The 27,902-nt window shown below is 40.7% G+C and overlaps 1 protein-coding gene across 2 annotated transcripts in view; it reads left to right on the top strand.

Annotated features, from left to right (window-relative positions):
• SPATA18 (spermatogenesis associated 18) overlaps positions 1-25,938 on the top strand; it is a 39,241-nt gene extending 13,303 nt beyond the window's left edge. The window contains exons 2-13 of one of the 2 annotated variants that reach the window (XM_072749009.1): positions 323-428; positions 544-659; positions 2,066-2,178; positions 6,974-7,069; positions 10,903-11,154; positions 12,766-13,036; positions 14,789-14,947; positions 15,933-16,108; positions 18,885-19,008; positions 20,664-20,747; positions 23,276-23,321; positions 23,633-25,938. In XM_072749009.1, the coding sequence (XP_072605110.1) occupies positions 323-428; positions 544-659; positions 2,066-2,178; positions 6,974-7,069; positions 10,903-11,154; positions 12,766-13,036; positions 14,789-14,947; positions 15,933-16,108; positions 18,885-19,008; positions 20,664-20,747; positions 23,276-23,321; positions 23,633-23,640 (1,551 nt within the window). In that variant the 3' untranslated portion in view covers positions 23,641-25,938. The remainder of the gene's footprint in view (positions 1-322; positions 429-543; positions 660-2,065; positions 2,179-6,973; positions 7,070-10,902; positions 11,155-12,765; positions 13,037-14,788; positions 14,948-15,932; positions 16,109-18,884; positions 19,009-20,663; positions 20,748-23,275; positions 23,322-23,632) is intronic. The other variant, XM_072749010.1, reaches the window with a different exon arrangement.
• Positions 25,939-27,902: the final 1,964 nt, after the last annotated feature.

Raw genomic sequence — 27,902 nt, 5'->3', positions numbered from 1 at the left:
GGCCCTCTGCAGCTGGCTGGAAGATCGGGAAGGAGAGAGAGAAGAGCATCACTCAAGGGGCTTTCTTCTGGGTCTACCTGGAAATGGCACATATCACTTCCTGTCCCAAGGACTGGAACTCAGTTCCACAGCTGCACCAACTGCCAGGGAAGCTGGGGAAAGTGGTCTAGCTGTGTGCCCAGGAGGAAAGGGAAAAGACGTTTTGGTGGACAAAGGGCAGTCTCTGCGCCTGGGAGCATACCGGAGCCAGGCGGCCTCTGTCTACCTGCAGAGTGTCCCAGTAGAAAGGAAAGGCACTGATTTTCTGTTTTGATTTTTGTAGACAAACACATGTGATCAAAATCTCTGTCAATGCCTTGAGTTCATCGAACAAATTTCCAAAGTGCAAGGACAGCTCTTTAGGATCCTCACCGCTGCAGCCCAAGAAGGTGAGAAGGGCCTGTGCTTTCCCGTCCGGCTCTCCCTTCTTTTACTTTTGTTCTTTGTGCTTTCACCCTGTGTGGCTGAACTTCTCTCCCTGCCCCGATTTGTGGGTTCTTTTAGGCGGTCATTATGATGGTGTGGAAATAATCAAATCGCGCCTACTGCCTTGGCTGGAAGCCTCCTTTACTGCAGCTTCCCTGGGAAAACCTGTTGACAGCAAGGTCCCCTCTCTGCAGGTAGGGATGCTCAAGGATCACCCTTGACTTTCAGCAACCCAATCTGGCTCCGGGAACATATCTAAGATATGGCTTTTACCCTACTGAGGGACTTTGCTCTACTTGGGGAACGGGGACACAGGTACACAAGGTGAGTTTCTGGGTGCAGTAGTATGTGGCACAACGGCTTGAGCTTTGTCTTCAGACAGACCTGCGCTCAACTCTCAGCTTTGTCTCTTTCCCAGGGTATGACCTGAGGCAAATCAGTGAACCTCTGCTTCCTCAGCTGTAAGAAGGCCCTGGTGATGTTCCACATCTGGGACATTGCCCACCCTAGGCACTAAATAGGAGCTTTGGAATGACAGAGTAGGCACACAGACACTTAGGGTACCATGGGGCTGCAGAAAGAGACCATGAGGTGGGGGAAAGCTCCATATTCTGAAAGAATGAAGTGAAACTAATTGAAAACTTCTTTTTTTTAAATATATTTTTTATTGAAGTTCGACTTGCCAACATATAGTATAACACCCAGTGGAAAGTTAGTTCTTAGAGACTGACAAAGAGTATCCTCACTTGCAGTTGATGGGGGGTGATTTCTGTGCAATGGTGTCAGCTTTTAGACAGTTGAAGCCCAGACTGGAAGGAGAACACACACCTTGCTTAAGGCATTAACATCTCTAAACATTGGTAACCTTGATTTTAAACATTTATGTAGATTTACACGAATTCTTTTATAAAATTAAGGCACGTAGAGCAGTCATTTCTTAGCAGCCTTAGGGGGCAGGGGCAGAAGGGTCCCCGCTTGGACGTCACGGGGCAAAAATTCTGGTCACTCTTCTATGGTCCTGGGTAGGTTGTCTCACTTGCTGAGTGGAGTCACTGCTTTTGCTGACCCAATAGGGCCATTTTGAGAATTAAATGTGATAAATGTGCAGGAACAACTAACATAAGGTAAGTACTCCATAGACAGCAGTTGTTTCTAAGCAAATTTTTTTCCCTGGGGATTTTCACATGCTGCTTAGATTTTTACCCTGTAGGTGCTATTCTGAGTATGAAGATATGGGATGATATTCCAATGGCTTTTAAAAAAATGATGTACCATAAAAAAATTGAGGTATCATTTACTTGCAGTGAAATCCATAGGCTGATGATATCCATGTAACCCACACCCTATTAATAAAACATTTCCATTTCTCCAGAGCATTTCCTGTGTCACTTCCCAGTCACCTATCCCTCCCCATCAGGCAACCACTCTTCTGAGTTTTATCATTCTAGATTAATTTTGCCTGCACTAGAACTGCCTATAAATGGAACTATGGATTTGTGTACTTTTTGTGCTTGTTTTTCTTTTGCTCAGTGCAATGTGTTGCAATCCATCATGCCATTTCATATATTCAAGACTATTTTTGATTTGTGTATCATTCCAGGACACATTTGATAAGGAGAAACATAAAGAGTCTGGTGTTCGGGATCAGGATATTCAACAATTAGATGCTGAGTTGAATTCAACTCGTAGTCAACTCAACCAGGTTCAAGACGAGTAAGAGGAATGCAAGTTATCTTTTTCCAAAAAGCATTGTTTGTTCTTAATTTTTAAGTTTAAAAGGAGAATAGTGACTCATGTAAAATGTAGACATCTGCAAATGACTCCTGTGTGTGTGTGTGTGTGTGTGTGAGAGAGAGAGAGAGAGAGAGAGAGAAAGAGAGAGAAAGAGAGAGCAGAGAGCAATGTCTTGACTCTGGGGATAAGATTTTTATATTATAATAGGATACCTAAGACCCTAGTCCCCTTGGCTCCATTCCTGGGGCTCCTTCTTCTCTAGAGGCCTATTATCAGCTTATATATATAAACAGGGGAATATTGTCACATGATAATCTATCTTTTGAAAGAAAAACAAGATGCAAAAGGGAGAGGGTTAAAGAAAGTCAGACAAAGAGTAAAATTAAGAAAAGAGAGCAAGAGTAGGATGAAGAGGCTGCATCCATCTGTCAGACGTGTTCATTTAGGGAGTATAGACGCTTGGCTGAGAAGTCAGACTCTTTAAAGAATGAGCGTTTCAAGATTTTGGAACAATTAGTAGATAGGAAAAGTTTTTTTTTTTTTTTTTAAGTTAAGCAATGAAAAAAAAAAGTTAAGCAATGCCAGGCAGCAGCAGAGATCAAGGCAAAGCCAGGGTAGCAAGCTCAAGGAATCACTGCAAAGAAGTGCAAGCCTTGGGTTTGCACTTGAGGAAGGCAGACAACTGTGTATGAAACTGCAGTCAGCCGACCTCACCCAGACCCGTCAATTGGGTGTTTCTCCATTTGGAGCCCTGCTCCATTGCTGACATGGATGGGGCAGCAAGGAATTCTTTAAGGACTTGTGATGGAATAGGGTGTGGCATGCTGCCGTGTTCTCTGATGAGATTTCCTTTTCAGGAAAACATAAAAGTAATAAACATTCCCTTCTCAAAATGCATACAACAGCTTTGTGCAGTGGCAGTACTATAGCCAAGGAGGTTTATCTGAGGCACGATGGTCGCTAATTCAAAATGCATACGATAAATACAAGTGTAAAGATGAAAATCACCTGTTATCTCATCCCTGCTAACATTTTGGTTGATTTTACTCCAGACATTTTTCTTTGTGTGTGCTTGCATGCACGTGCACATGAGCACACACACACACACACACACACACACACACACACAGGGTTACCTCCACACCCCTTGTGCATTTTCCAATTGGAACTGTTGTCAATGAGCAGTTTTATGGCTGCAACGGTCAAAATTTACCAATGTAATGTGCAAAAACTCTGAATTTCTACAACTGATTTCAACTAATTTCAGCTGCTTTGGAATGAGATGAGGAGGATGATTAAATTTACCACTTCTCTTCTGGTTTACTATAGGCCTTTACCTGTGAATATTCAGTTAATTCCAAGTTAAAACTTCTGTTGGGGGCGCTTTCTCTCCCTTCTCTCCAGGAGTCCCCTTGGCCCTCATCCTTCCTTAGACTGGCATCTGGAAGTAGAGGGATGCTTGCATGCTCATGAGGGATGGCTTGTGCTGGAAAGGAGGGACTTTTGGTCTTGTTCTACCCTATGAGTTCTTGCTGCCTTGTTTCCTCCTGGGCATTAGAGTTTTGTGCCAAGTAAGGGTTGCTGATTTGTGGCTTGTCTGGTTAAGTCTTCTGGAGAATTTGCTGGCAAGTGCTGCTGGCGAGGCCCTCCCATTTGCCACTGGCTGTGAGGCAGGGCTTCAAGACTTTGCTGTTTTTTTACTTCTATCAGCACCAAGAGGAGCCAGGAATTCCTACTTCCCTCTCTTATCATTATGGCTCTCTAAATACCCATAAGGAGCATCAGGGGTCAAGAAAACTATGACCACATGCTTTTAAAAAAGTTTTTTTCTTTGGAAATATTTTCCAACAGAAAATTTATAAGAATAGCGTTAAGAACACCCATAGACATGATCATTCACCCTATTCTCTTAATCATTTGTGTCTATATATACACCCCCTCCCACAGCCAAACCCTGTATATCTCATTTGAAAGTTGCACAGAGGAAGATATTTGCTCCTTTACTTCAGATTTCCTAGTTTGTTTTAACCCATCTGTGGCTTTTATTTTTTTAAGGCATCACAAATTGTGTTCTCTGTCCCCCATATTCTATGATAGCTAGATCTCTCTTTTCTTCTTACTCTACCAGCCTTTTGATCAGGATGCTACCTGCTGTGGAATGAATGGCCCACCAAGGAGATTCCCCATATCTAATCTTGTGGAGACCAGATTGGTTTTGGCTCAGTTTCAAATGCACAAATTCTAATACAGTGCTGAATGGGGACAGGTCTGTCTAAGTTTGATGAATCCTCAACAAAGGAAGACTTTTAGATTTTATACTTGGTCTCCAGTTATGGATTGCATATGTCTTCATTTCCTATATCCAATCTACTGGCAAATCCAGTTGAATCTACCTCCTAAACGTCTTCTACCCTTGTCCCTTTCTTTCTATTCGACCACCATCACCTTTGTTCAAGGCTCTGATACCAGTTGCCTTTCAATTGGCTACCCTGATTCCATTCTTGCTCGACTACAGTCCATTTTACACATAGAAATTTATAGTCAGACTCCTACTTAAAAACTGTTAGTGGACTCCTTTTACTGTTGGGGAAAAAAAATTCTAACCTCCTTACCAGGACTCTCCAGCCCTGTGTGATCTGGGCCTACTTCTCTCTCCGCCCTTGTCTCATGCCAGGCTCCCCTCATTTAGTCTGCGGTCCCCTTTCTCACCTTGAAGCCTTTGCCTGTGCTCTTTCAGAAAAATGGAAGTCTTTCTCTGGCTCTTTGCATGGCTGGTTCTTTATTATCTTTCAGGTGTCAGCGGAAATGTGGCTTTCTCAGAGTCTGTCCATGACCAGGTATATCAAAAGGTCTTTCCTTCCCTTCCAATAGTTCACAGTGATGTGAGAATGGCACTTACCACAATTTGAAACTGTAAAATATCAGTTGGCATGTTTCTGATCCACCAGACTGGAAGCCCCAAAGGGTTTCTGTCTTGTATTTGCTGTTCTGACACTCTTGTATCTCCAGCACCCAACATTATGCCTGTCACATGGTATATTCTTAATGAATGAATAAATCTCTAATAAAAAATAAATAAAATATGTTAACTTGCTTAAAATAATGCTTGGCACACAGATGTACCTCCTTTTCTTCTCTCTCTATATCACTCAAGAGTGCCAAATTAGCACGTACCTTTGGTTGTATGTATATGTGTTCATACATGTGTACCATGTCTTGGGAAAAAAAATAACTACTTTATTCCTGTTCATACTCTCCTTCCTTTCTTGGTCTGTTTGCTTCTTTTAATTTTTCTCTAGACAAAAACATTCATTTTTTCCCCCTCCATGTATCCTTTAAAAAACCTGTAACATATTCACCTTTGAATTAAATCACAGCAATTTCCTCTTAATCTCCAGTAAGTCCTATTATGAAGTTATTGCTACTTTGGCATTTTAAAAAAGACTTTAGACGTTTTGTTCATTCATTTCTCAGCTTAAAAAATATCTTCTGTGTTACAGGCACTGTCTTAGGTGCTGGGGAAAAACATGAATTAAAGAAAATTCTCACCCTTAAGTAGTTCACAGTGTGTTTGTAATGAGATTGTGTGAACCAAGTGTTGGAGGCACTCGGGAGAAGGGGAGACATAGTCGGATTGAGAGAGTCAGGGGTGGCATTTGTACAAGAAAGCACTCACAGGGTGTGTGGGCACTTGTTAGGTGGCGAGGAGAAGGGGGAGACCTGAAGGAACTTTGGGTAATCACCACACCTCTTGTTCTGCCTGGTTGGCTGGAATCTGTGGGGACTTGGTAGGGATCCTGCTAGCCTCTTATTTCTCAATCTTCTTCACTGTCTAGGGAAGGACTGAAGTGTTGGGCCTTTGATTCTTCCATCTAAAAGGAAAGAAGAAGACAGGTGTTTAGATAGCAACTGCACTCTCTTAGCCTCAGGACAACTGTGATGCAAGAGCCTGGATAGTTAAGGAAGTAGGGTCCGAGAAGTCACGAAACCTTTGCCCACCCTATGATCTCTTGCTGGACTAGGGCAACTTGATTGGGAATCACTGCTCCATCCAATGTCATCCACGTACTTCCATTTCTTTTTAAATTTTAGATAGACCTAAAGAAATAATATGATTTGTTATGATTTACCTACAATGAAGAGAGTCCTAGAAGCTAGCAATGACCTAGCTATGTTGAAAAACTCAGGAAAATCATGCTCAATAAGTGGTGGCAGTCAGAGGCAGGAAGACATGAAATACTTGGTAGTCAAGTGTGCTTATGGAAGACTTTCCTTGTAGGTGGGCAAATAATTTTTTTTTTTTATATTTAGGAAGCCTGGGAAAATTAAGTCAAATGCAACTCTATGGTGCAAAGTAATGAAACTACTGCAGAAAATGGTATTATATTGCAGAAAATGGAGATTTTATAGGGAGAGGCAGCTTGAGGATTTGGTGTGATTGGAGCAGATAAATTAGGAGGGGGAGATGAAGGAGAACAAGTTTCTTTGCCCTTTTCATTCTAATGTTAATAATTATTACAGAGCCTTTTAATGGTAGTTGCTCTGTAATGTCTTTGTGTTAGACACTGAGAAAGAGTGCTAGCATGTTTTTGCATACAAGTGCGCCATAATATTTGCAATAGCATCTGATTGGATGCAGATGTCTCATAATTTGATCTTGTTTATGTTGAATTTATATCATATGCCAAAAGTTCCTGGGAGAACCTATGCCTTGATTTGGAAAGTCTGCCAATTTTGGAAAAAATCTGTCTTTAGTTATTGATTTCTCTTACAGTCTGGCTGAAACTGAAAAGACTCTTGAAGAAACCAAGAACAGATCGGCCATATCCCTTTTGGCTGCAGAGGAGGAAATAAATCAGCTAAGAAAGCAGTAAGAAAAAAAAAATGACAGGATTATTGTAGGCTGCTGATTGATCTTTGAATTTAGCTTTTTGGTGCTCCATTATAATATGAAAGAAGCTGTTCACAGAGAGGAAAGGCAGCAATATTTTTTATTAATGTTTAATGTATTTTTTTCTTACTACAAAAACATTAGCTATCTACTATAGAACATTTTCAAAGTATAATAGAGTATAAAAAGAACCCAAAGACCCTCTTGTAATTCCAGAGCCAGTTACTGTTACCATTTTGCAATTTATTCCACCTGATACATTGAAAAATAGAGTGCTGCAAAATAGGCCTAAGTATTATGTAGGCCTAAGTTTAATGTATTTTTTTCTTACTACAAAAACATTAGCTATCTACTATAGAACATTTTCAAAGTATAATAGAGTATAAAAAGAACCCAAAGACCCTCTTGTAATTCCAGAGCCAGTTACTGTTACCATTTTGCAATTTATTCCACCTGATACATTGAAAAATAGAGTGCTGCAAAATAGGCCTAAGTATACAATTTTAGATACCATCTTTTCACTTAACCTTGTTTTTTTCTATTGCTAAGAAAAAAATACTGCAAAATTTAGTTTTAAATAGATGCACCATGTTATACTATTTAGTATAAGTATACTATTATACTTAAATAAATAGTATACTATTTAGTATACTATTTAGTATACTATTTAGATATCTCCCTAATATTGAATATTTTACCTTGGTATTGATTTTAAACATTGGAGATAACAACTGTGATAATTGTTGTGGCAGGTCTTAGTTTAAATTTCCGATTATTCTCTAACCATAAATTCCTAGAAGGAGAACATAAACACACGCTTTAAGGTTATACTTTCCTTGAATTTTTTAATTCAATGTATAGTTGACACTGAGTGTCCCACCAGTTTCAGATGTATAACATAGTGACTCGACAACTCTGTGCCTTATGCTAGGTCGCCACAAGTGTAGCTCCCATCTGTCACCCTTCAATGCTATTATAATGTCAGTGACTATATTCCCTATGCTGTGCCTTTTGTTCCTGTGACTTATTTATTTCAGATGTGGAAGCCTATACTTCCCTTTCCCCTTCACCCTCTTTTCTCATCTCCCACACTTCTTCTCTCTGACAGTACCACTTTGTTCTCTGTATTTATGGGTCTGTTTCTACTTGTTTGTTTATTCATTTGTTTTGCTTTTTTAAAATTTCACATATAAGTGAAGTCTTATCATATTTACCTTTCTCTTTCTGACTTATGTCACTTGGAATAATACCCTCTAGGTCTATCCATGTTGTCACAGAGGGCAAGATTTAGTTCTTTTTTATGGCCGAGTAATATTCCATTGTATATGTGTGTGTGTATATCTAATGTGTGCATATATATATGTATGTATATATATACATGTGCATATATGTTTATATCATATCATATCATATCACATCACACCACATCACATATACATATACCACATCTTGATCCATTTATCTATCAATGGACATGGGTTGCTTCCATATCTTGGCTATTGTAGATAATGCTGCAATAAATATAGACGTGCATATATCTTTTCAAATTAATGTTTTTGTTATCTTTAGGTAAATACCCAGTAGTGGAATTATTACATTTCAATATTTAATTTTTTGAGGAAATTCCATATTGTTTTCCACAGCGGCTGCACCAATTTACATTCCTACCAGCAGTGCACAAAGGTTCCCTTATCTCCATGTCCTTGCCAGCATTTGTTATTTCTTGTCTTTTTCATTCCAGCCAATCTGACAGGTATAAGGTGATATACCTTCCTTGATTTTAATTTTGATTTTTCCTCCCAAAAGCAAGTGGAGAGTTATATTAAAACACACACACACACACGAAGACCTTTTTTGCTGCCTTCACACATGTTCCATTGTTCTGATTTCTTTGGGTACACCACCACCAACATTGTAGCTGGGAGTAGTTTTCTGTTTTCCACTTCTATCTCCCCTCCCACCATCATTCTCTTTCTTTTTTACTCTTTTTATCTTTATTTGCATTTATTCTATGCAGAATTTACTCCCAAACCAAGTTTTCTTCAGTTTCTTCTAGGATATCTTTTCTTCTGTGTAACTTCTCTTCTGGCTTAGGAACAGTCTGCTCTTTTCCAGTAAGGACTATCTCAATGTGGCTGGGAGAGCTCATGTATGGGTGAATCCGACCACGAGTCTCGTTAAGTTCTATGCCTCATCTTGGCACCTGGATGGGCTCAAAGCCCAGAGAATCTCCATCTAAACCCTTCAGTTCAGCATTATTCTCTGCATTTTTAAGTATTAAACATTCAGAACTCTTCTTGAGCCACCAGCCCAGTGTCTAGACCAACTCTCTGGCCCGGGCACACCTGCCAGCTCCACCAGTGTAGTGACAGCATGGCACATGCTGCTCTGCAAAGTGATATCTTCAGATACTTGGTGGCTTTTTGGAGATGCATGCCCTTGATGGCCTGGGCAGCTTCATGTGGGTTCCTAAAGTGAATATAAAGATCTGAACCTCTTGATTTGCATGATTTTGCAGGGTTTTCTGGGTCAAGTGACTAGCGAACCATTTTCAGAGGTCACCCCAGGCTGCTTAGGAGAAGAACTCTCACTGTCATGTTCATGTCTTATTTCCTACTTGATAGACCTTCTCAATTTCTTTGATCCTATAATTTGATGATTTCCTGTAGTAGCGATTCTGTTCTTTACTGTTTGCAGTGCAGCTTTTAATTCTGCTATTGCATCGTTAGCTTCTCTGTGTCCTCCTTAATCTTAGTCCTTATTTTTTCATCTTATACCATTGTCCTTTTCATCACAGCACCTTCTCTTTGTGTGGCTTTGCTGTTTTAGGGAGTCACACCTTTTTGTATCTTTTAGGGAGTCATACCTTTTTGTATCTTTACAAGGATGACAATTTTATTTCCGAAGCTTTCTTTCTAGAATACATTATTTTTATAAATTCACCCTTCCACTTCTGTATTGTCATTTCCTCCCATATTCCATCTGTCCAGAGAATCCAAGAGCTAGGAGATTGCTTCTCTGGCCAGCTTCTGGACCTCGGTTTTGAAGGCCAAATGCTTCCAGAGTTCTATGCAGTTAAGATCAGCCTAATAGAAACCAGGATGACTATAGGCCCACTCTGCTTTTGCTAGAGGATCTGCATACATATTCCTTTTTCAGAAGCCTTCTTCTCTTTTTTCTTTCTTTTTTAAAAAATATTTTATTGGGGATCCCTGGGTGACGCAGCGGTTTAGTGCCTGCCTTTGGCCCAGGGCGCGATCCTGGAGACCCGGGATCAAATCCCACGTCGGGCTCCTGGTGCATGGAGCCTGCTTCTCCCTCTGCCTGTGTTTCTGCCTCTCTCTCTCTCTCTCTGTGTGTGACTATCATAAATAAATACAAAAAAAATTTTTTAAATAAAAAAAATAATAAAAAAAATATTTTATTTATTTATGATAATATTTATTCATGAGAGACACACAGAGAGAGGGAGAGACATAGGCAGAGGGAGAAGCAGGCTCCCGCAGGGAGCTCAATGTGGGACTCCATCTGGGATCACAAGCTGAACCAAAGGCAGATGCTCAACCACTGAGCCGTCCAGGTGCCCCCTGGAGCCTTTTTTGCATGCAAGCTGCAGACATGGGTGGCATTCTGACCCTGGCAATCTGCTCCTTTCTGATTTGTGTTGGTTGCTTGTGAGTTTTCCAGCGCAGTAACGGCATTGCTAAGTAGAGTAGCCTCTGTTACCACATATGCCAGTTGTTGCTATTACCTTTCCTCCATTCTTCCCTCTTTCTCTTTTCTTTCCTCCTTAATTTTTGTTTTCTGCCCAGGCTTAAATCTCTTCAAGCCCAGGAGGACTCCCGCCACAGAAGCACAGAGCATAAAAGTGTGGAGCTGCGGGGTGCAGAGCCTCGAGCCTCAGAGCCGAGGACCTCAGAGCAGAGGAAGTTGGACCAGCGAAACATCGACAAGAGGAACCCAGACCAGCGGACTGAAGTGATTTTTGATTATGAGAAACAGCTCCGAACCCTGAAGGACGAGATAGCTGTTTTGTCTGCTGAAAAATCTGTGCTTCAAGGAAGGTCTGACAAATGCTTACAGATCTTTTCATTTCAGTTCCTTTCAGTAGTGGTAAAAGCGTGGCTTGGAAAAAAAGTGAAATGACATCCTGAATCCAAACCCCCACAATAGTTGAATTGTAGAGGGATTATTTTCTCTAACTGTACCCTTCTAGAGAGAGAGAATACCTCTGCTTGGGCACTAATTAATTTGGGGCTGACGTGGAAGTACAAGGAATGAAACTGAGAGCTAGGCAAGAGGAGAGGACGGTTCTTTGGCTCGAGAGCAGATCTGGGTGCACCTGTCATGCATGCGCCATACCCATGCTGAGAGAATATTCCATAATATGAGGGTCCTGTTCTCTGAGGCCTGGGAGTCCTCTCTCTGGGATGGCCACCTGTCATTTTACTTCCTGTATCTCATTTCGTTTGATGGAGCTTGTAGTGTTCTCGTGACATCTCTTTCTACGGATGGACAGAAGGTTAAGACAGGTTGTTCGGAGTTAAGTGAGGACAGAGCAGGATGTTTCTCTTGGAGCATTTTCCTTGCTCTTTTTAACACCCACCACCTCCCCCAGCCCCACAGCATGCCCTGATCCAAACTATCAAAGCCACCCCCACACCTGGTCCCCAATTCCCCTACATGCCACGTTGGCCTTTCTTGGTTTTGGGAGTCACTCTGGCACGTTGTGCTGGTACCAGCTTGTCCTGGCTCCCAAGGACCGATTCTGTGCAAGTCTGCCTAATTCTGAGTTCAGTGTGATGTCACATTAATAGCTGGAAATTGGCCCTGGTGGCAGTATTTTGTGCACCCTGGAAATTGTCAAACCACAATTGTATTACTGTTTGCTCCATAGTTTCTTCTATACCTCCCTCCTTGGGGGCCCAGTGCCCTTTTTTGTTTAAAAAAATATTTATTTATTCATTAGAGACACAGAGACAGAGGGAGAAGCAGGCTCCCTATAGGAAGCCTGATGCGGGGCTTGATCCCTGGACCCCAGGATCATGACCTGAGCCAAAGGAAGACGGTCAACCACTGAGCCACCCAGGCGCCCCGTCCATTGCCTTTGATGCCGTTCATTGATACCCTGCTTTACATTCACCCAGTACTTGCACATCTATTCTTAGCTCCACTCCCACCCAGAAATAGGGCGAACACATTGTGGGTGAGAATTTAGGCTTTGGAGAGGCGAGCCAACGGTGCCACTGCGATAGAAGGAGAACGTAGATCTTTCTCATTGTTCAGTGGTCATCCTGTTTAGACCATATGGCCCGTGATCTGTTCGTACCCCTAAGGCTGGGGTAAGAAGTCAACTGATCTCTTTAACGCTGGCTCTTGCTAGCAGTGCCACTTTACTTGGGGACCCTATTGACTCTTCTGAGCCTCAGAGCTCCGCAGCCCTAACAGGGCCAGCGATCAATGTTGAGCTCTCAGGGCCACTGAAAGAATAACCTGGTGCCAGTTCCCCAAGCTTATTTAGAGCATCTGACCGCAAATGTACTGGATGCTTGGTGGAGAGGTCTGGGGGGCACCTGCTTCCCCTGCACGGCTGACGGGCATCACTGGCAGTTCGGGTGGCCGGGGAGGAGGGAGAAGCGCATCAGCCTGCCTCTCCCGCCGGTTCTTGCCAACAGGTCAGCCAGGAGCCGGACGCCCAGCCCTGCCCCTCGCAGCCGCAGCCACAGCCAGAGCCGCAGCCGGTCCACCAGCCCCTCCACCGCCGTGGCCAAGATCAGGACCCCGTCCCCGAATCATGCCAAACTGTCCAGTGTGGCCCGCAAGGCTGCCCTCCTGTCCCGGTTCAGCGACGCCTACTCCCAGGCCCGCCTGGATGCGCAGTGCCTGCTGCGGCGCTGCATTGACAAGGCCGAGACGGTGCAGAGGATCATCTACATCGCCACCGTGGTAGGTGACACCTGCGCTGCGGGCAGACAGCGCTTGGGTGACCCGAGCAGTACAGCCGGGAGGGACCCGTTGACCCTGAGGTCGCAGAGGGAGGAGGGGGGATTTCCATCTGCTTCCTTCCTTGCCTCTTGGCTTCTTTGCTTCTTCCTTCCTTCCATTACAAATATTTGGGATGAACAGTTACTCACAATCAAGAACAACTCGTGTCTATGAATATTTGTATCGACCAGACATTTGTCATAGCAGATGAATCCATAAGTATAGGATTATCTCAAATGCCTGTATCCTATGTTGATTTGTGCTGCACCCTCCAATGTGTGCATACGTACACTATTGAGATGGTGCAGCTTAGGGCTATCGTTTGATTGCTATTTCCTCTCATTCTCCAAAACCTCAGAAGGCTGTGCTTGTGTTAACTCTTCTGTTTATTTAAGTAGGAGTAGTTACTAAAACTGCTAGTACATCGGCTCCTTGAGTATGGCAGGTTGAAGATGCTCATATATAATCCTTAATTCTCAAAGCCAAAGATATTTGTTTTGTGAGTACCGTACTGAGATACGAAGGGTCTGTTATGAGACACGAGAACAATCCATATTTATTTATTTTTATTTTTTAATCAATCAATTAATCAATCATTTATTTGTTTAACAATCCATATTTAAAAACAAAACAAAACCCACTGGGATGAGAACAGAATTATCAGAGCCTTCTGAACTTTATCCTGTAGTATTCATTTATTTCAGGGGTCAGCAGACTAGGACCCGTGGGCCAGAGCTTGTCCTGGCCTGTATTTCTAAGAAAAATCCCGCCTGAGAGCTAAGAATATAAGAATGGCTTTACATTTTTAAATGGTTGTCAAAAAAAAAATGTGATAAGAGACTGTATGTATTTTAGGCAAGACTGAGACATTTATTCTCTGGCTCTTTGCGAAAAGAGTTTGCCAACCCTGGTTTATCTCATTAAGAGGTCGGCTAAGGTTCTGTGAGCTTAAGGGGCATGTCTTTCATGTGTAACTGAGTTTCCTTGGTGCCTACTATATAACAGACATTTAATAAATGCTTGTTGAATTAATATATGCCAGGGAACATGCCAGATGCTTGATAAGTGTCTTTGTATAACATAAACACTGATAATTTCATTTCTGGACCAGTAAGATGACATTGCTGTAGGATCATAGTATCAACCAGCACTTTTATTATTATTTTTTAAAGATTTACTTATTTGAGAGAGAGAAAGAGAGAGAGAGAGAGAGAGAGAGAGAGAGAGAGCAAGCATGGGGAAGGGCAGAGAAAGAGGGAGAGAAGCAAACTCCACTAAGCGTGGAGCCCCACACGGGACCCGATCCCACGACCCTGAGATCATGACCTGAGCCAAAATTAAGAGTCTGATGCTTGACTGACTGAGCCATGCAGGTGCTCCTAACCAGCACTTTTTAAGTGTTGATGCAACCACAGATGATCTGTTTCCTTGAACCTCTGCACTGTCCTGCCTCCCCCACTCAGGATTAGCAGAACAATGAGCAAATGTCTTGAAATTAGTGAACATGCATAGTTGTATATGTATTTATGTACTTTTCAAAATTGAGATCTGCGTTTTCTCCCAGATTAAAATTAGTTTTGACCAACTGTATTTAGTGTTCAGAAGACCCATGCAATGTTGAATTTTTGGTGAGTAGTCTTTCTTCATTCCTTGCCTCAGACCTCTTCCCTCCTCTTCTTCTACCTAATATTTTTGCTGCATTTTTACCTGCAGGAGGCATTCCATGTAGCTAAAATGGCATTTAGACATTTCAAGATCCGTGTGAGGAAATCGTTGACACCATCTCTGGCGGGGTCGAATAACTTTGAGGATGCCGTCTTGGATTATATCATTTGTCATCTTGATCTATATGATTCCCAAAGCAGTGTTAACGTAAGTGCTGGGACTGGTTTGCTGCTGCTCCTCTTTACGTGGAATACTAATAATTCAGAAATCCCATGCTCGGCATTTCTTGTATGTAATGGGATAGCAGAAAGGAGGAGCATCCAATTGACTTTGCATAAGCAGTCATTAATGGATATTTCTTAGACATTTTATGGGGAACCTTTATTATTTTTAGATGGTTTTTAAAATAAATTTATTTTTCATTGGTGTTCAATTTGTCAACATACAGAATAACACCCAGTGCTCATCCCGTCAAGTGCCCACCTCAGATGGGTTCTTAAGATTGGAGATAGAATGCCATAGTGCTTAAGAGCAATGGCTTGAGGGACAATATAGATTTGCATCCTGGCTGTGCCACTTACTAGCTATGTGACCTTGCACATTTACTTAACCTTTGTGCTTTAGTTTTCCAGTCTTTAATTTTTTTTAATTTTTAGATTTTACTTATTTATTTACTTGAGAGACAGAGAGTGTGGGTGAGCATGAGCCGGGAGAGGGGAAGAGGGGAAGAGAGGCAGACCCCCCACCAAGCAGGGAACCTGATGTGGGGCTGGATCCCAGGACTGTGGCATCATGACCTGAGCCAAAGGCAGATGCTTAACCAACTGAGCCACCCAGGCGCCCCAGTTTTCCAGTCTTTAGATGGGAGCAACAATGGTCATGACCCCACAGAGTTCCTATACTTGCCTAGAATAGAAAAATGAGGAAATAATAAATAAAAGCCACTAAGGGTGTTTGCTTTAGTTTTGGGGGGAGACTCTCTTGGCTTTTAGCATGCCATTTGTCCCCTGCATCATCTTTCCTACTTTCCCATCAGTGAGTCTTTCGCTTCAGCACATGTGTGGCCTTTCTAGTTTATGATATTCTGACCCATTTGCTCTTCCCCACCACCCACCGGTCATAACCCCCTTTGGGTGTCAGAGCTTCTTGTCACAGGTTGGTAACAAGGCGATGCCATCTTTTTGTTTTTCAGGATGTAATCCGAGCCATGAATGTCAATCCCAAGATTTCATTTCCTCCTGAAGTTGACTTTTGTCTCCTCAGTGACTTCATCCAGGAGATATGCTGCATTGCTTTTGCAATGCAGACTTTAGACCCACCCCTAGATATCGCATTTGGGGCAGATGGAGAAATTTTTAATGATTGCAAGTAAGAGACATAAGATCAGAAGCTAAGGTGGTTTTTTTTTTTTTTTTTTTTTTTTTTTAAATAAATGATCTTTGCTCTCTTTTCTGGAAACAATTTAGGGAAAAGAACTCTAGGTGGGGAAATCAACAGAAAGGACCTGGCTTCCAGGGCCTGCTCTATACTTCTCTACCACAGGCCAGCCTGGGGTCACTTTCTTTCTCAGTCAAATGTGATTCAGAGGGGATGTTATCATTTTCATTGAATACATTGGTCTTGGGGAGAACTAATGAATGCCTGGAGCCTGTCTAGAACACTTGTTAAAAAGATGCTACCTACCCACAAATGTGTATTACTTTTTATTGGTTTCTACTGCATTATTTAGACCATGTTTCTCAAAGTATGGCATATAGATCACTTGTGTCAGAATTACTCAAATCTTGTTAAAAAGGCAGGTTCCTGGATCACACTCTATGATATTTTATGCAGTAGGTCTGGGGTGGGGCTCAAGAATCTGCCATTTAACAAACACCTAGGTGTTCCTTATCACACAAGCATTTGAGAATGTGTGCTCTAGACTCTCTAGGACCATTAGATTTCTATCAACTTTTACATGGTAAGTGTTTCCTTTATGAATTAGAAGAAATTAATTTAAAACATTTTACTGAAATTTTATGGGATCTCATGATACAGCTAGAGATGATTGGGAAGAGGGCAAGCTAGTGGTTAAGAACACTCTGAGGCTTGAGGCTCTGGCATCAGGCTGCTTGGGTTCAAATCCCAGCTTTACCACCAATTAGCTCTGTAACTCGGGGCATGCTATTTAATTTGTCTGTTGCTTAGTTCCCTCTTTGTCAGATGGGGGAAATAATGATACCTGTTTCCTAGGGCTGGAGAGGGTCAGTTGACTTCATTCAGATAAAGTACTTAGACCCTGCTTGGCATGTAGTGAGCTCTCAGGAAATGTTAGCTTTTGGTGTTTGTTCAGTCTGTAGAGTTAATGGGGCGGTGACCCAGTACTCTACAAGCTATTGATGACAGAGACTACATAACTTTCTTTTGCTTATCCAATTCACACTGATGGTGTTTCCAATTGCCTTTTAGCTTGCCATATTTTCCTGCCATTGCCCTGTTTCTATTTTCTTTCAGATCATTGCTCCTAACGTGTCCACTCATGGAAGAGCTGGCATTCAAACATTACACTGCAATTGATCTTTTTGACTTATTTACAGAACATGTTATCTTATTCCCTCTTCCTTTATTCCTTTCTCCTTTGTAGAAGGCATAGAACCCCTCAGAAATGTGTGACCACTTTAGTTTATGGAACCTGCACATTTCACAGAGGGCCTGTGAAGGCATCCTGCTTCCATGACTTTAATCAGATGTAACCTGTTGCTTCTTGGGGCACTCTGTAGCCTGTACATCTGGAAGACTGCAGAGCTGAATCTAGAGTTCCTAATGATGACTATTTGGTTCTACTTTGAGGACTTCACAAAACAACTTTAATGCTTTTTTTTTTTTTTTTTTTTTTTAATCCTGGCACCCTTTCATGTATTTGAAGCAATTATTCAGATCTTCCTTCTTCTGGCTTCATGGCTTTGGGTTTTTCTATGTAAAGGGGATTTGAGACTTCTTGATAGATCAGTTTCTTTGGCCTGTGCTCCATGCTCTTCTGAGTATTCCTTTTTAAGTGTCCACACTGAGTGTAGTCCCCTGCTTTGAACTGAGCAGCTTAGAGAGACCAATACTCTTGCCATTCTTATTCTCCATTAATCCAGCTAATTTGTACCAGTGTTTTCTGTGTTTTTTTTTCAGATGTATAACACTGTTGTTGATTGTTTTGAATTCAACTGAAACCTGTTATTTTTACTTGTGCTTGTGTGATTAAGCCTTTATCACCTCTATCTGTGCAATTATACACTTTTTAGACTCAATTTTAGGACCTCATATGTATCCACATATGTTGTATCCTATTAGATTCAGTTTATTGTTCTTGTCTGTTGAGCTATTTTTTTTGAAACTGTCATTTGTTTCTTCTTTCCTACTCATCCCTAGCCTTTGAGTGATTTTTCTATAGTTCACACAGATCACTGATGAACATGTTACTCAGAAAAAGATTGAGAGAGAGCACCTTCATTCAAGGTCTTATTGACTCACTAATTATTTCACTTTGGATAAGATCATTGAACCAGTTTCTGATCGACCTACTTAAGTCAATCATCCACCTTTTTTTCTCTTATTTTGCCCACAAAGATAGCATATGAAGTCTTTCAGGATGCCTATAGGACTTCAGATGGTCTCCATCTTACGTGTTTCCCTGAACTGTAACTTATTTTTTAATTCTTAAAAAAAGATTTTATTTGTTTATTCATGAGACACACACACACGGGGGGGGGGGGGGGGGGCGTGGCGCAGAGACACAGGCAGAGGGAGAAGCAGGTTCCATGCAGGGAGCCTGATGTGGGACTCGATCCTGGTACTACGGGATCACTCCCTGAGCTGAAGGCAGACGCTCAACTGCTGAGCCACCCAGGTGTTCCTGAACTGTAACTTGTAATTCTGAGAAGGAAAGGACCGAGTTTTGTCTGACATGACTTGTTCTATGTTAGTCCATGTTAGGTCCGTGTTATCATTGGTTCCTATTCTAAGAGCCCAGAATCATGTCTTTAATAACACAATCAGGATCCATACTTATCTAGTCTGAGTGTAATAAAAAATGAAAATTTACACTGATGTCCTCCTCTTATGCTATATCAATTCCTTAATGTCTCTTTTTTGTTCTTTTGTGTGTTTAAAATAGGTACCGTCGCAGCTATGACTCTGATTTCACTGCTCCCTTGGTCTTCTATCATGTGTGGCCTGCTCTCATGGAGAATGACTGTGTCATTATGAAGGGAGAAGCTGTCACCAAGAGAGGGGCTTTTGTACGGTGGCCTTGCATAGTGACAATTCATCCCCAGTGTTTGATTCACAAGTTCGAGAACATTTATAAACCCAGAGATTCTATAGAGGAAGTCTAAAGAATTGCTTGATAACATTTCATACAAAGGAGAGGAGAGGGACTTGCTGGGAAAAAGAGATTCTTTTCTTTGATTCTTCCATGATTCTTCATGATTTTTGGGCATTAACTTCTTTGTTGGCTTTATTTATAAGATGGAACTAGCCATATTTGCTTCCTCCATCTTAGAAATATGCTATTATAAGGGCAAACCTCCTTGAGCTCATCTTATTGGCAGCCCTCTATGATTCTAAGCATTTGGAAGTGATCAATGAACTTTCAGGATACAATTGGCCAAATTTTTACTGACAAATTCCATTTTGGGAAATGAGGAATTTGCTCTGTTTTTCTCTCCTTGGTATGATGTGTTTTGAACATGGTAAAATTTAGGCAGCCTTCAAAACGGACTGTATGTATGAAAGTCTATTACTGTGTGTTGTGGTGGGGGTTGGGCGGCCATGGGGGCTTGAATATTCTGTATAATATACACAATGGGGTTTTTATCCTGCCCTTCCTAGAAATAATTAAGAGAATTCTGAAGGGAAGTTCTTCAGTCCAGTGCAAAGCCACCATCTGGCTGGTCTCAGTTCCTGTTCTCTTTGAGAAAATAAGAAAGTGCTTCAATGGCAAACATTTCACACATGTAAGGGAGTACAGGACCAGCATATTTTAAAAGAACTTAAGAGTTTTTTCAGCTTAAACATCCCACTATAGTGAACAGTATCTCAATAAAATATTTTGTGCTGTGAAAGTTGAACCCACAGAAATCAGGTTGGGCTGATATGACAGCCACACATTGTCTGTGATGAATGGGCTCGGAAAACATGCTTCTTGCTCCTGCAACTATCATTTTCTGTTAAGAAATTGAAATTGTAGAGTCTCTGTAGTGCAATTCGGCAGGGAGAGAGAGGAAATAGCCACTATTCATGTATTCTACGTCAAATAGGCATTTTAACTTCCTTCTTCCTCTCCTCAAGCATATTGCCAACATTTTTCCCAGCTTAAACTCCCAAGACAAAATGTGAAAAACCTAAAAGGAAGTACTTGGAATAAAGGGAAAAACTGAATGAAGGGAGATTTGTAAGAAGGATTTTGCAAGTAAAATCTCATTATAGTGAATCTAGTTTTTTATTCACTTATTAATTCACTCCCTTCCTCAGTCATTAATTCATTTCATTCAACAATATTTATTTATTCAATAGTTATATGTGACCCAAGCATATATAGTTTAGGTGCTGGGGATTCAGCAATGAACAAAAGAGATCCAAATCCCTGCTCTCAGGGGGCTTACATTCTCTGACACTTGCATGCTTGAATGTAATTTCTAACAATTTATTCATCAAAACAATATTCTAGCACCAAGAATTTGAATATTCCAAAGCTGTTGTAATGGGAAGTGCCCTTAAAATTATTGTCAAATATTGGGCAGCTGTAAGAAATGAAGAGTGTGTCCCATGGTGATTGATGCCCAGTAATGGGCAAGTGTAGTCATATCAGCAAAACCTCTTGGTCTGTGGGATATGCATATTGTTTTAAGCCATGTGAACTTTCACAAACTACTATTTCTCTCTTTTTTTTTAGTGGAATTCAGTGCGATCTGTAAGTCGATGTCGAAGCAGGAGTTTAAGTCCCATCTGCCCCCGTAGCCGTATTGGTTTAAGCACGGTATATATCTAATAATTTTACACAAAGCATCTTATAGTTGACACTTCTATCTCCAGTAGTCACCTATAAAAGAGGTGATTATAGGTCTATAGGTAGAAAGAGAACCTGTTGCAATAACCCCAAACTGATTTTTATGCTTCCTTGGGCTAAAGAATTTATCATTCTAGGAAGAAGGGAGTAAAAGTTGTGTTTTTCTTACTTACTTCAAAGAATAATAATAGACTTTGCATATTTTGTAGTTTTATTTTTGTTTTGGAATGAAAATGGGCAACAGATCTAGTTTTCTGAATGGAGAATGGGAGTGATCTAAACACAGATCCGTGGTTCCTCTTCAACTTATTTCATGAATTTGGAGAAATTGCTCAAATGGTCTGGATTTCAATACTGTATATAGGGCATTGCAGGTATTAATTTTCCTCCACACTTCAAAGTAGGAAGAACAACATTGGGCTCCTTGTGTATGAGTTCTTGGGAGGATTATTAATACCTCTGTCAAAAAAATAGCAGCCAAAACATTTCTAAAAACCAAAAACATTATTATGATTCACCACTGTTGATTTATTCAACAAATAATATTTGTTAGGTGTTAAATAAATAATATTTAGTCAATGCCTTTTGAATACCGGGCTGGACCAAGACACCTGGACACCAGATAGACTAACAATTTGCTGTTCCTTCAAATAAAAATTCATTATATATTTGTTCAATCTTGTTTTAGGGAGACTGGTGGAGGAGAATCACACCTGACAGGGTTCCACTTCTCTGAAATTATCTCTAGTAATGCAGCTCTAGCTATAAACTTCTGAAACTCCTTCTGTAAAACAAAACCAAAACCAACTGCCCCCCACCTTCCATTAATAAGATCTACTTTTCTGAGTTTAGTGAGCACCTATTACTTCAGCATGATCTTTATCAACTATTCCTTCCTTTTCTGATGGATGCTAGATTTGGAGGGGGGACACAACAATGATGAAAACATGGTCTCTTCCTTGAATGGTCTTCCGTACAGGAAGATCAATATGATTTAAACCAAGTAACTGAGTGCAGTATATGCCACCATCCATACCAGATGCATGAAGGACTAGAGCCAGGTGAGGAGGTAGGGATTCTTTCTGGACTTGTAGTGAGGTGGGCGAGTTGGTACTTGATCTAGCTTTTTAGAATGCGTGGAATTTCAATGAGCTGGGAAACTGAGAAGGAATATCCAGAAAAAGGAAATGGCCTGAGAATGGAAAAGGCATGTATCTGACACAGATCTTTTGCTCTTGGCAATTTTAATATAACTCACTTATCCATATTCATGAATAAGTATTTACAGTGGATAGAAGCAAAAGGATAGAACATTTAATGGACTTATAAGTAAAAAGGAAATCTTGAGAATTTTATCCTGGAAGAATCACAATCTCCTTATTCTAAGAGGACATGGCTTATCAAAAACCAATATCAGACACCTATCGTGCTTACAGACGTGGCAAATTTTTCCTCTGGACTCTCACTGGGTGGCTTGTTGGTGGGCAGTATCCCTCACATAAAGCCCTTATGCATGTTTCCCACCCCTCCTTTCTCTTTCCTGCTTTGTGCCCAAGGAGAACCAAATAATTTCAACTTTAGATGAGAATAAAATATATTCTTTTTTTTTTTTTTTAAAGAAAGTAGGCTCCATGTCCAATGTGGAGCTTGAACTCGTGAACCTGAGATCAAGAGTCACATGCTTTATCAACTGAGCCAGGCAGGCGCCCCTAAAATACATTATTAGTGGTGAGACTGTTGCCAACTTTGTCCCTTTCCACCATCCTCTCCTTACAATGACTGGGTACACCTGGAAAATAAAATACAAATATTTATAGTTAGTCTGATTTTGGCATTTGAGGTCTTGATGCATCCAGAACAGCTTTTCATCTTTGTTAGTGTCTATTTATATAACGTTTTTGAAAGCTCAGAGCAAGAATATTGCTTCTAGTCACTTATTTCTGAGCTGTAACACGTTTATAAGTATAGGTGGTGGCTTTTGCTTAGTGAAAGCAAATGTGAGATTTGGAAAGTGATTCTTTCCTGGCTTCCCAGTGACCCTCCTTAATAGGACAGGGTTTCGGACACATGACAGGATTCATATAAAAATCTAATAGAGAGTATTTGATCATTTTAGCTTGAATTAGTTCATTGTACTACCACCAATAATTACTTTCTGGAAAGCATTGAATTCAATATGGCCACTGTGCATCCAATCTCAAAGTCTTCAGGCACCATTAAAACAAACAAACAAACTAACTAACTAACTAACTAACTAACAAAAACACTTAGGCCACTGAGCCCAGATTTTAATGAATGACATAATTTAAACCAAATTGAGTGCCCATATAATTCAGGGCATATAAAAGGAATTGAATTGTTCTACCTTAGATGTGATGTCATCATTCCAAAGTGCCTCAGAACAAATAGCTAAGTGGTTTTAGAATAAAATGTCACAGGGATTCATTCTTTGAGCTTCCCCTACTGTGTCATTCACATTACTCTTTTATATTTTCCAGATATCTCGAAGCCGGAGCCCTTCTCCAATAAGATGTGGATTGCCAAGTAAGTGGGATGCTTTAGCTGGAACAAATTTTCTGCATTTTAATGCTCTTTTTAGCACTCAGCACTGGGGACCAAAATGAATGTTTTGCCTCCCAGGGAACTCATCTCTAACTTCCATCTCACACCTTTCATTTCTGGGCCTTCTCATTGATGCTGGCCAAGCAAGTCCCATGGGTGACCCAGGAGGAGCCTCCACTTGAGAGGCTTTATCCCTATAAACCCAGCTTGACCACCCTAGTTTCATTTAGGTCCTTCCAAAAGAAAGGCTAAGAAAGTGACCATAAACCCAAACTGTTTGTTTTTCTCCCTAGGGTTTTAAGGCCACCCGACATGTTCCTTTGCCACAGTACATCTGCAACAGCCAACTTTCCCAGCGTCTCTATCTCCTCTGCCTGCCTCAGAACTCACTTAAGATAATGTGAAAACGCAATTCTGTGTATCACTCCACACAGAGAGTTAAATGTTTTGGCTTAGCGTGCTTGTAACTTCAGACATATTGCATTTTATTTTATTTTATAGATACAAATTCCATTAATTTGATAAAAACGATTGCATAGGTGTTTAGGATCATATTCATTTGAAGCAAAGTCCATCACAGAGGTTCAGGGTTTTAATCTTCAGAGACTAGGGCTTTTTAGGGCAACCATACAAACTAAAGTGGAAGATCTTTACCATGTGGGGTTCAAAAGACAGAGTCAGTTTAGTTTACAGATTGGTCATAAATATTGTAATTGCTGGTATGGGCTTAAGGCTAGAAAATGATGTTGAGTGTTTTAATTTTCTTTTGTTTGGAGGACAGCTCTAATCCTAGGCTGGGGAATTTGTGGTAGCAGTGACTTCAGGCTACAGGTAGATGGCGATGATTGCAGAGATTATAGATCATGGGCTTGCTTGTCTTTTCCTACTTTGTGGATGCCCAGTTTGATTTTAGTTGGGTTCCAATGCCAAAGCTACTTACCTGCGAGAATGTTGTTGCTTCATAAATGCGAAGTGATTTGGCTAGAAGCCAGCTTTGAGATCAATGGCAATTGCCTTGTGTTTACCTTGTGGGAATGTGTCGTGCAGTTTTAAGGTACATGTTAAATATAGAAGAGACTTGGACATGTTCCCCCTAGTTAGATGTCCTAAGAACTGCATCTGATTAAAAATACTTAAACTCAAGGTTTAAAACTAGGGGTACCATCTATTGATTTTAAACTGAGCGAATATACCTTGATTACTGTGAAGGACTGCTGAAATATTCAAGTTCTATGTAATAATGGAATGTAGCTTTCCCAAGATAAGCAATGTGTTGTACGCCTCTCACCCCCACCTCACACACACTTTGATGTGGCCTTAAACACAAGCTTCACAAACGACTGTTTTTGCTATGTGCCTTTTAGAGAGGAACTCTGAATTGGCCACAGCTTTTTCTGGATAAACTCAGTGCCAAACTAGCACCTGATGTTTTTCAGGTGAAAAAAACAAAAAACAAAAAACCCAAAGCAAAAAAACCCCTAAAGCATCCTGTCCCTTGTGTTGGTAGATGGAGGTGGGAGTGACCTCCTCCATCCCTGCCCCTTGGGTCTAATGGTCATAACTCATTCTGAAGCATGAGGTTAGTTTTTCTCCCTCTGTGTATTCTTACGCAGTCATCACATGAAGGGGAGGCAGCATGCTTTGGGGAGGCCTTGGTGTCTGGGTATTTCCAGCTCTGACTTGGTCATCAGTTTGCTTTGTGGCCTTGAGCAAGTGATTTCACCTCTCTGAGTCTCAGTTTCATTGTAGAGTGTGGAGGTTGGGTGAGACTAGTCATTCTCTCAACGCTGCCAGATTCAGTGCCCCTTTATGGCAAATATTCTGGTCATTCTGAAATAGAATTCAATGTTAATACGATCCAAATGCATATAGGCTTTTAGATAATGAGCTTAGTATCCTGATTTTAATACAAAGCAGAAAAAAAGGGAAAGCAGTTTTTAATAACATGCATTTCAGTAAAAAGGCTTTGGTATTGCCATCCAAGAAGGTCAAATTAAGTCACTAGTTGCTTACACCTGTATGTAGAGTCTTGAGTGACAAGTGCAGATCCATATGTATTCGACTGGCAACATCACAAACAGCACTGGGTGTGATATTCTGAAATGGTGAACAACTCCTTATAGAGTTTTGAACAAAAAACATAGTCATGCCTTGATCTACATAGTAAATGCATCCCTGGAAAAGTTGGTGTACGTTGAAACCATGCAACTATTACTTTGTGTTATATGTTAAAAGACCTTTTCTAAAATCTCACTAAGCAATGAGAATTCATTTTTAGGAATTGAACGGGGTGAAACTCAGCCCTGATTTGGAAAATGTTCACACATAGCCTCAGTTTATTTGCTCTGTACCCTGTCTGGATACTTGTCATTTCTCCAGTCTCTAATTTGAACTGTAACCACACAGGAAATGGTGAAGAATCTAGAATAATTTGGGGGAAGGATCTACAAAAGCCAAGGAGACTGACCTATACTCATCTCATCTGGGCATGCACCTTAACTTTCGTAACTTTGAAATATGAAAAACTCTTACTTTGTAAACTGGTAAATGTCAATTTTTATATTATTGGCCTAACATCTAATAATAAAATCAAGAAAAAGAGTGCTTCTCTATCTGCAGGTTCTTTGCACTGAGATGCTTTCTTTCCAGATCCCCACCTTCAGCGATATCCTTTGCCCATCTCCATTCTGTAAGGTCTGAACCAGGCCCAAAAATTTATTCAGTAAATCTGGACTCCCACCCCTGGGACCTTGTGGGGTTGACCTTGTGGTTGCTGCAATTTTATACTGTAGTTTAACTGCCAATTTTAGTTAATTTTATTCACAATCCATTGTCATCACATTCAAGATACTGTGAGTAGTGCTTTACCATTTTTGTGGAGTTTGCACTTACATTATTTTAGTTACTCCTACAGCAAATTCAGGCATGTCTTCAACTTATATGTAAGGAAGCTGTTCCTCTGATACACCATGCAACCTTCTTCCAAGGCCTTTTCTTTCAGAATATCAATCTACTCTGTCTTTTTTTTTTTTTCTGTCATAGCCTATAACATCATTTCATTTGCTTATTGGTTCATTCATTCATACACTAGTGAATACTTACTCAGTGAGTCCCTCCAGTGTGCTAGATTCAGTACCTACTACTGGGGATATAGTGGTGGACATGGTTCTGGCCCTCGGGGAGCTTAATGTCATGTCCAGTTGCATTCTTTGGTGATTTTCTTGTCATAGGGAGCAGATAATGATGGAAGACAAACAAAAATGACATCAGCACAGCATATCAGTTGAAGAATTTAAATACATTAATTGGGAAGGCAAATATAAGGAAGTTATGCCAGGCAGTAGGAAAAATGTGATGAACTGTATAAAAGAATGTTACTCAGTGTAACTCAGTTATGTCATTCACAGGTGAATCACTCAATCTTAACAAGTATCCACTAAACCTATGATCCTGGGATCATTAGTAGTAAAATGAGGGAGAAGGAACTCCTAAGATCAGATCTGACACTTCCCATTACCACAGCTATGTGCTCCACCTGCTATATTCCCAAGCTCCAGGGAAATTTGCAGACCATTATAATTCATTTCTAGGCACCCCACATCCTTCACGAGGTGAATTGCTGCCAACAGTGTTCTATAAAGTTTGGGTTGAGTGAGAGATTTCTTCATAGTCTGATTTTAGATAATATCACACCTATAATTAAGGGCAACGTGTTATGGAGCTTTTAAGAAGCTAGTATTGCAAACTGCATTAGGTCACTGAAATGTGAGCCCAGGAACCATATGGGTAAGTGACATTCGGTGTATGCCATTTAAATACCAAAGCAGTGAAGTGTGTTGGCCTTAATACAGTGAGTGAACGGGGGCCTTGAAAATAAAGCAGGAACTAATTTTCTTATTTCAAAATGAAATGTAATGGGACAATTTTATGCTTAAAAAATTGCCCACCAGGTGCCAGCATGAATATTATACTTTCCATAGTATCACTGGCAATTAGTATATCAAAATTGGGCAGCGAACTCTATTTTCTATTGGGTGAACAAAAGAAGATGACAAATGGGTATGTAATAGATTTATTTCAATAGAGTTTAAACCACAATTTTAGTGCTACAACCAAAATAATGTATTGAAATGTGATGTGAGATATATTTTAGAAGTATATATTTATTTAGAAGTAATTGGACAATGGACAGAAGAAGATCCTGAGTACCACTCGATGAATCAAACCCTTTAGTGATTGATATCAGCTCTTGGGATGCTGGGGTGGGGCCTTACATTTCTCTTCTACTTAGTGCTATCTTCTTAGACCAGGGAACAAGTTTCCAAGCCATGTCTTCAGAATAAGAGGGTTTAGGATTGCCTCAGCTGAGTGAGTCACAAGTTGAAGGCAGAATGGAAATGTTAGTTGTTTCATCATTCCTTCACTTAAGAAGCACTTGCCGATGCTTGTCGAATGGTGTGCCAGGCACTGTGTTAGGCCCTGGGAATATAATGGTGAACAAGACTTTCAGTTGTGAAGAGAATGTGTTTAATTGTCCTTGGCAGCATGTACATGGGATGGGTC

Source organism: Vulpes vulpes, chromosome 2 (genome assembly GCF_048418805.1).
Source record: "Vulpes vulpes isolate BD-2025 chromosome 2, VulVul3, whole genome shotgun sequence".
Classification (NCBI taxonomy): Eukaryota; Metazoa; Chordata; class Mammalia; order Carnivora; family Canidae; genus Vulpes; species Vulpes vulpes.
The sequence above is the reverse complement of the archived record's forward strand: the minus strand, read 5'-3'. Positions and strand labels throughout refer to the sequence as shown.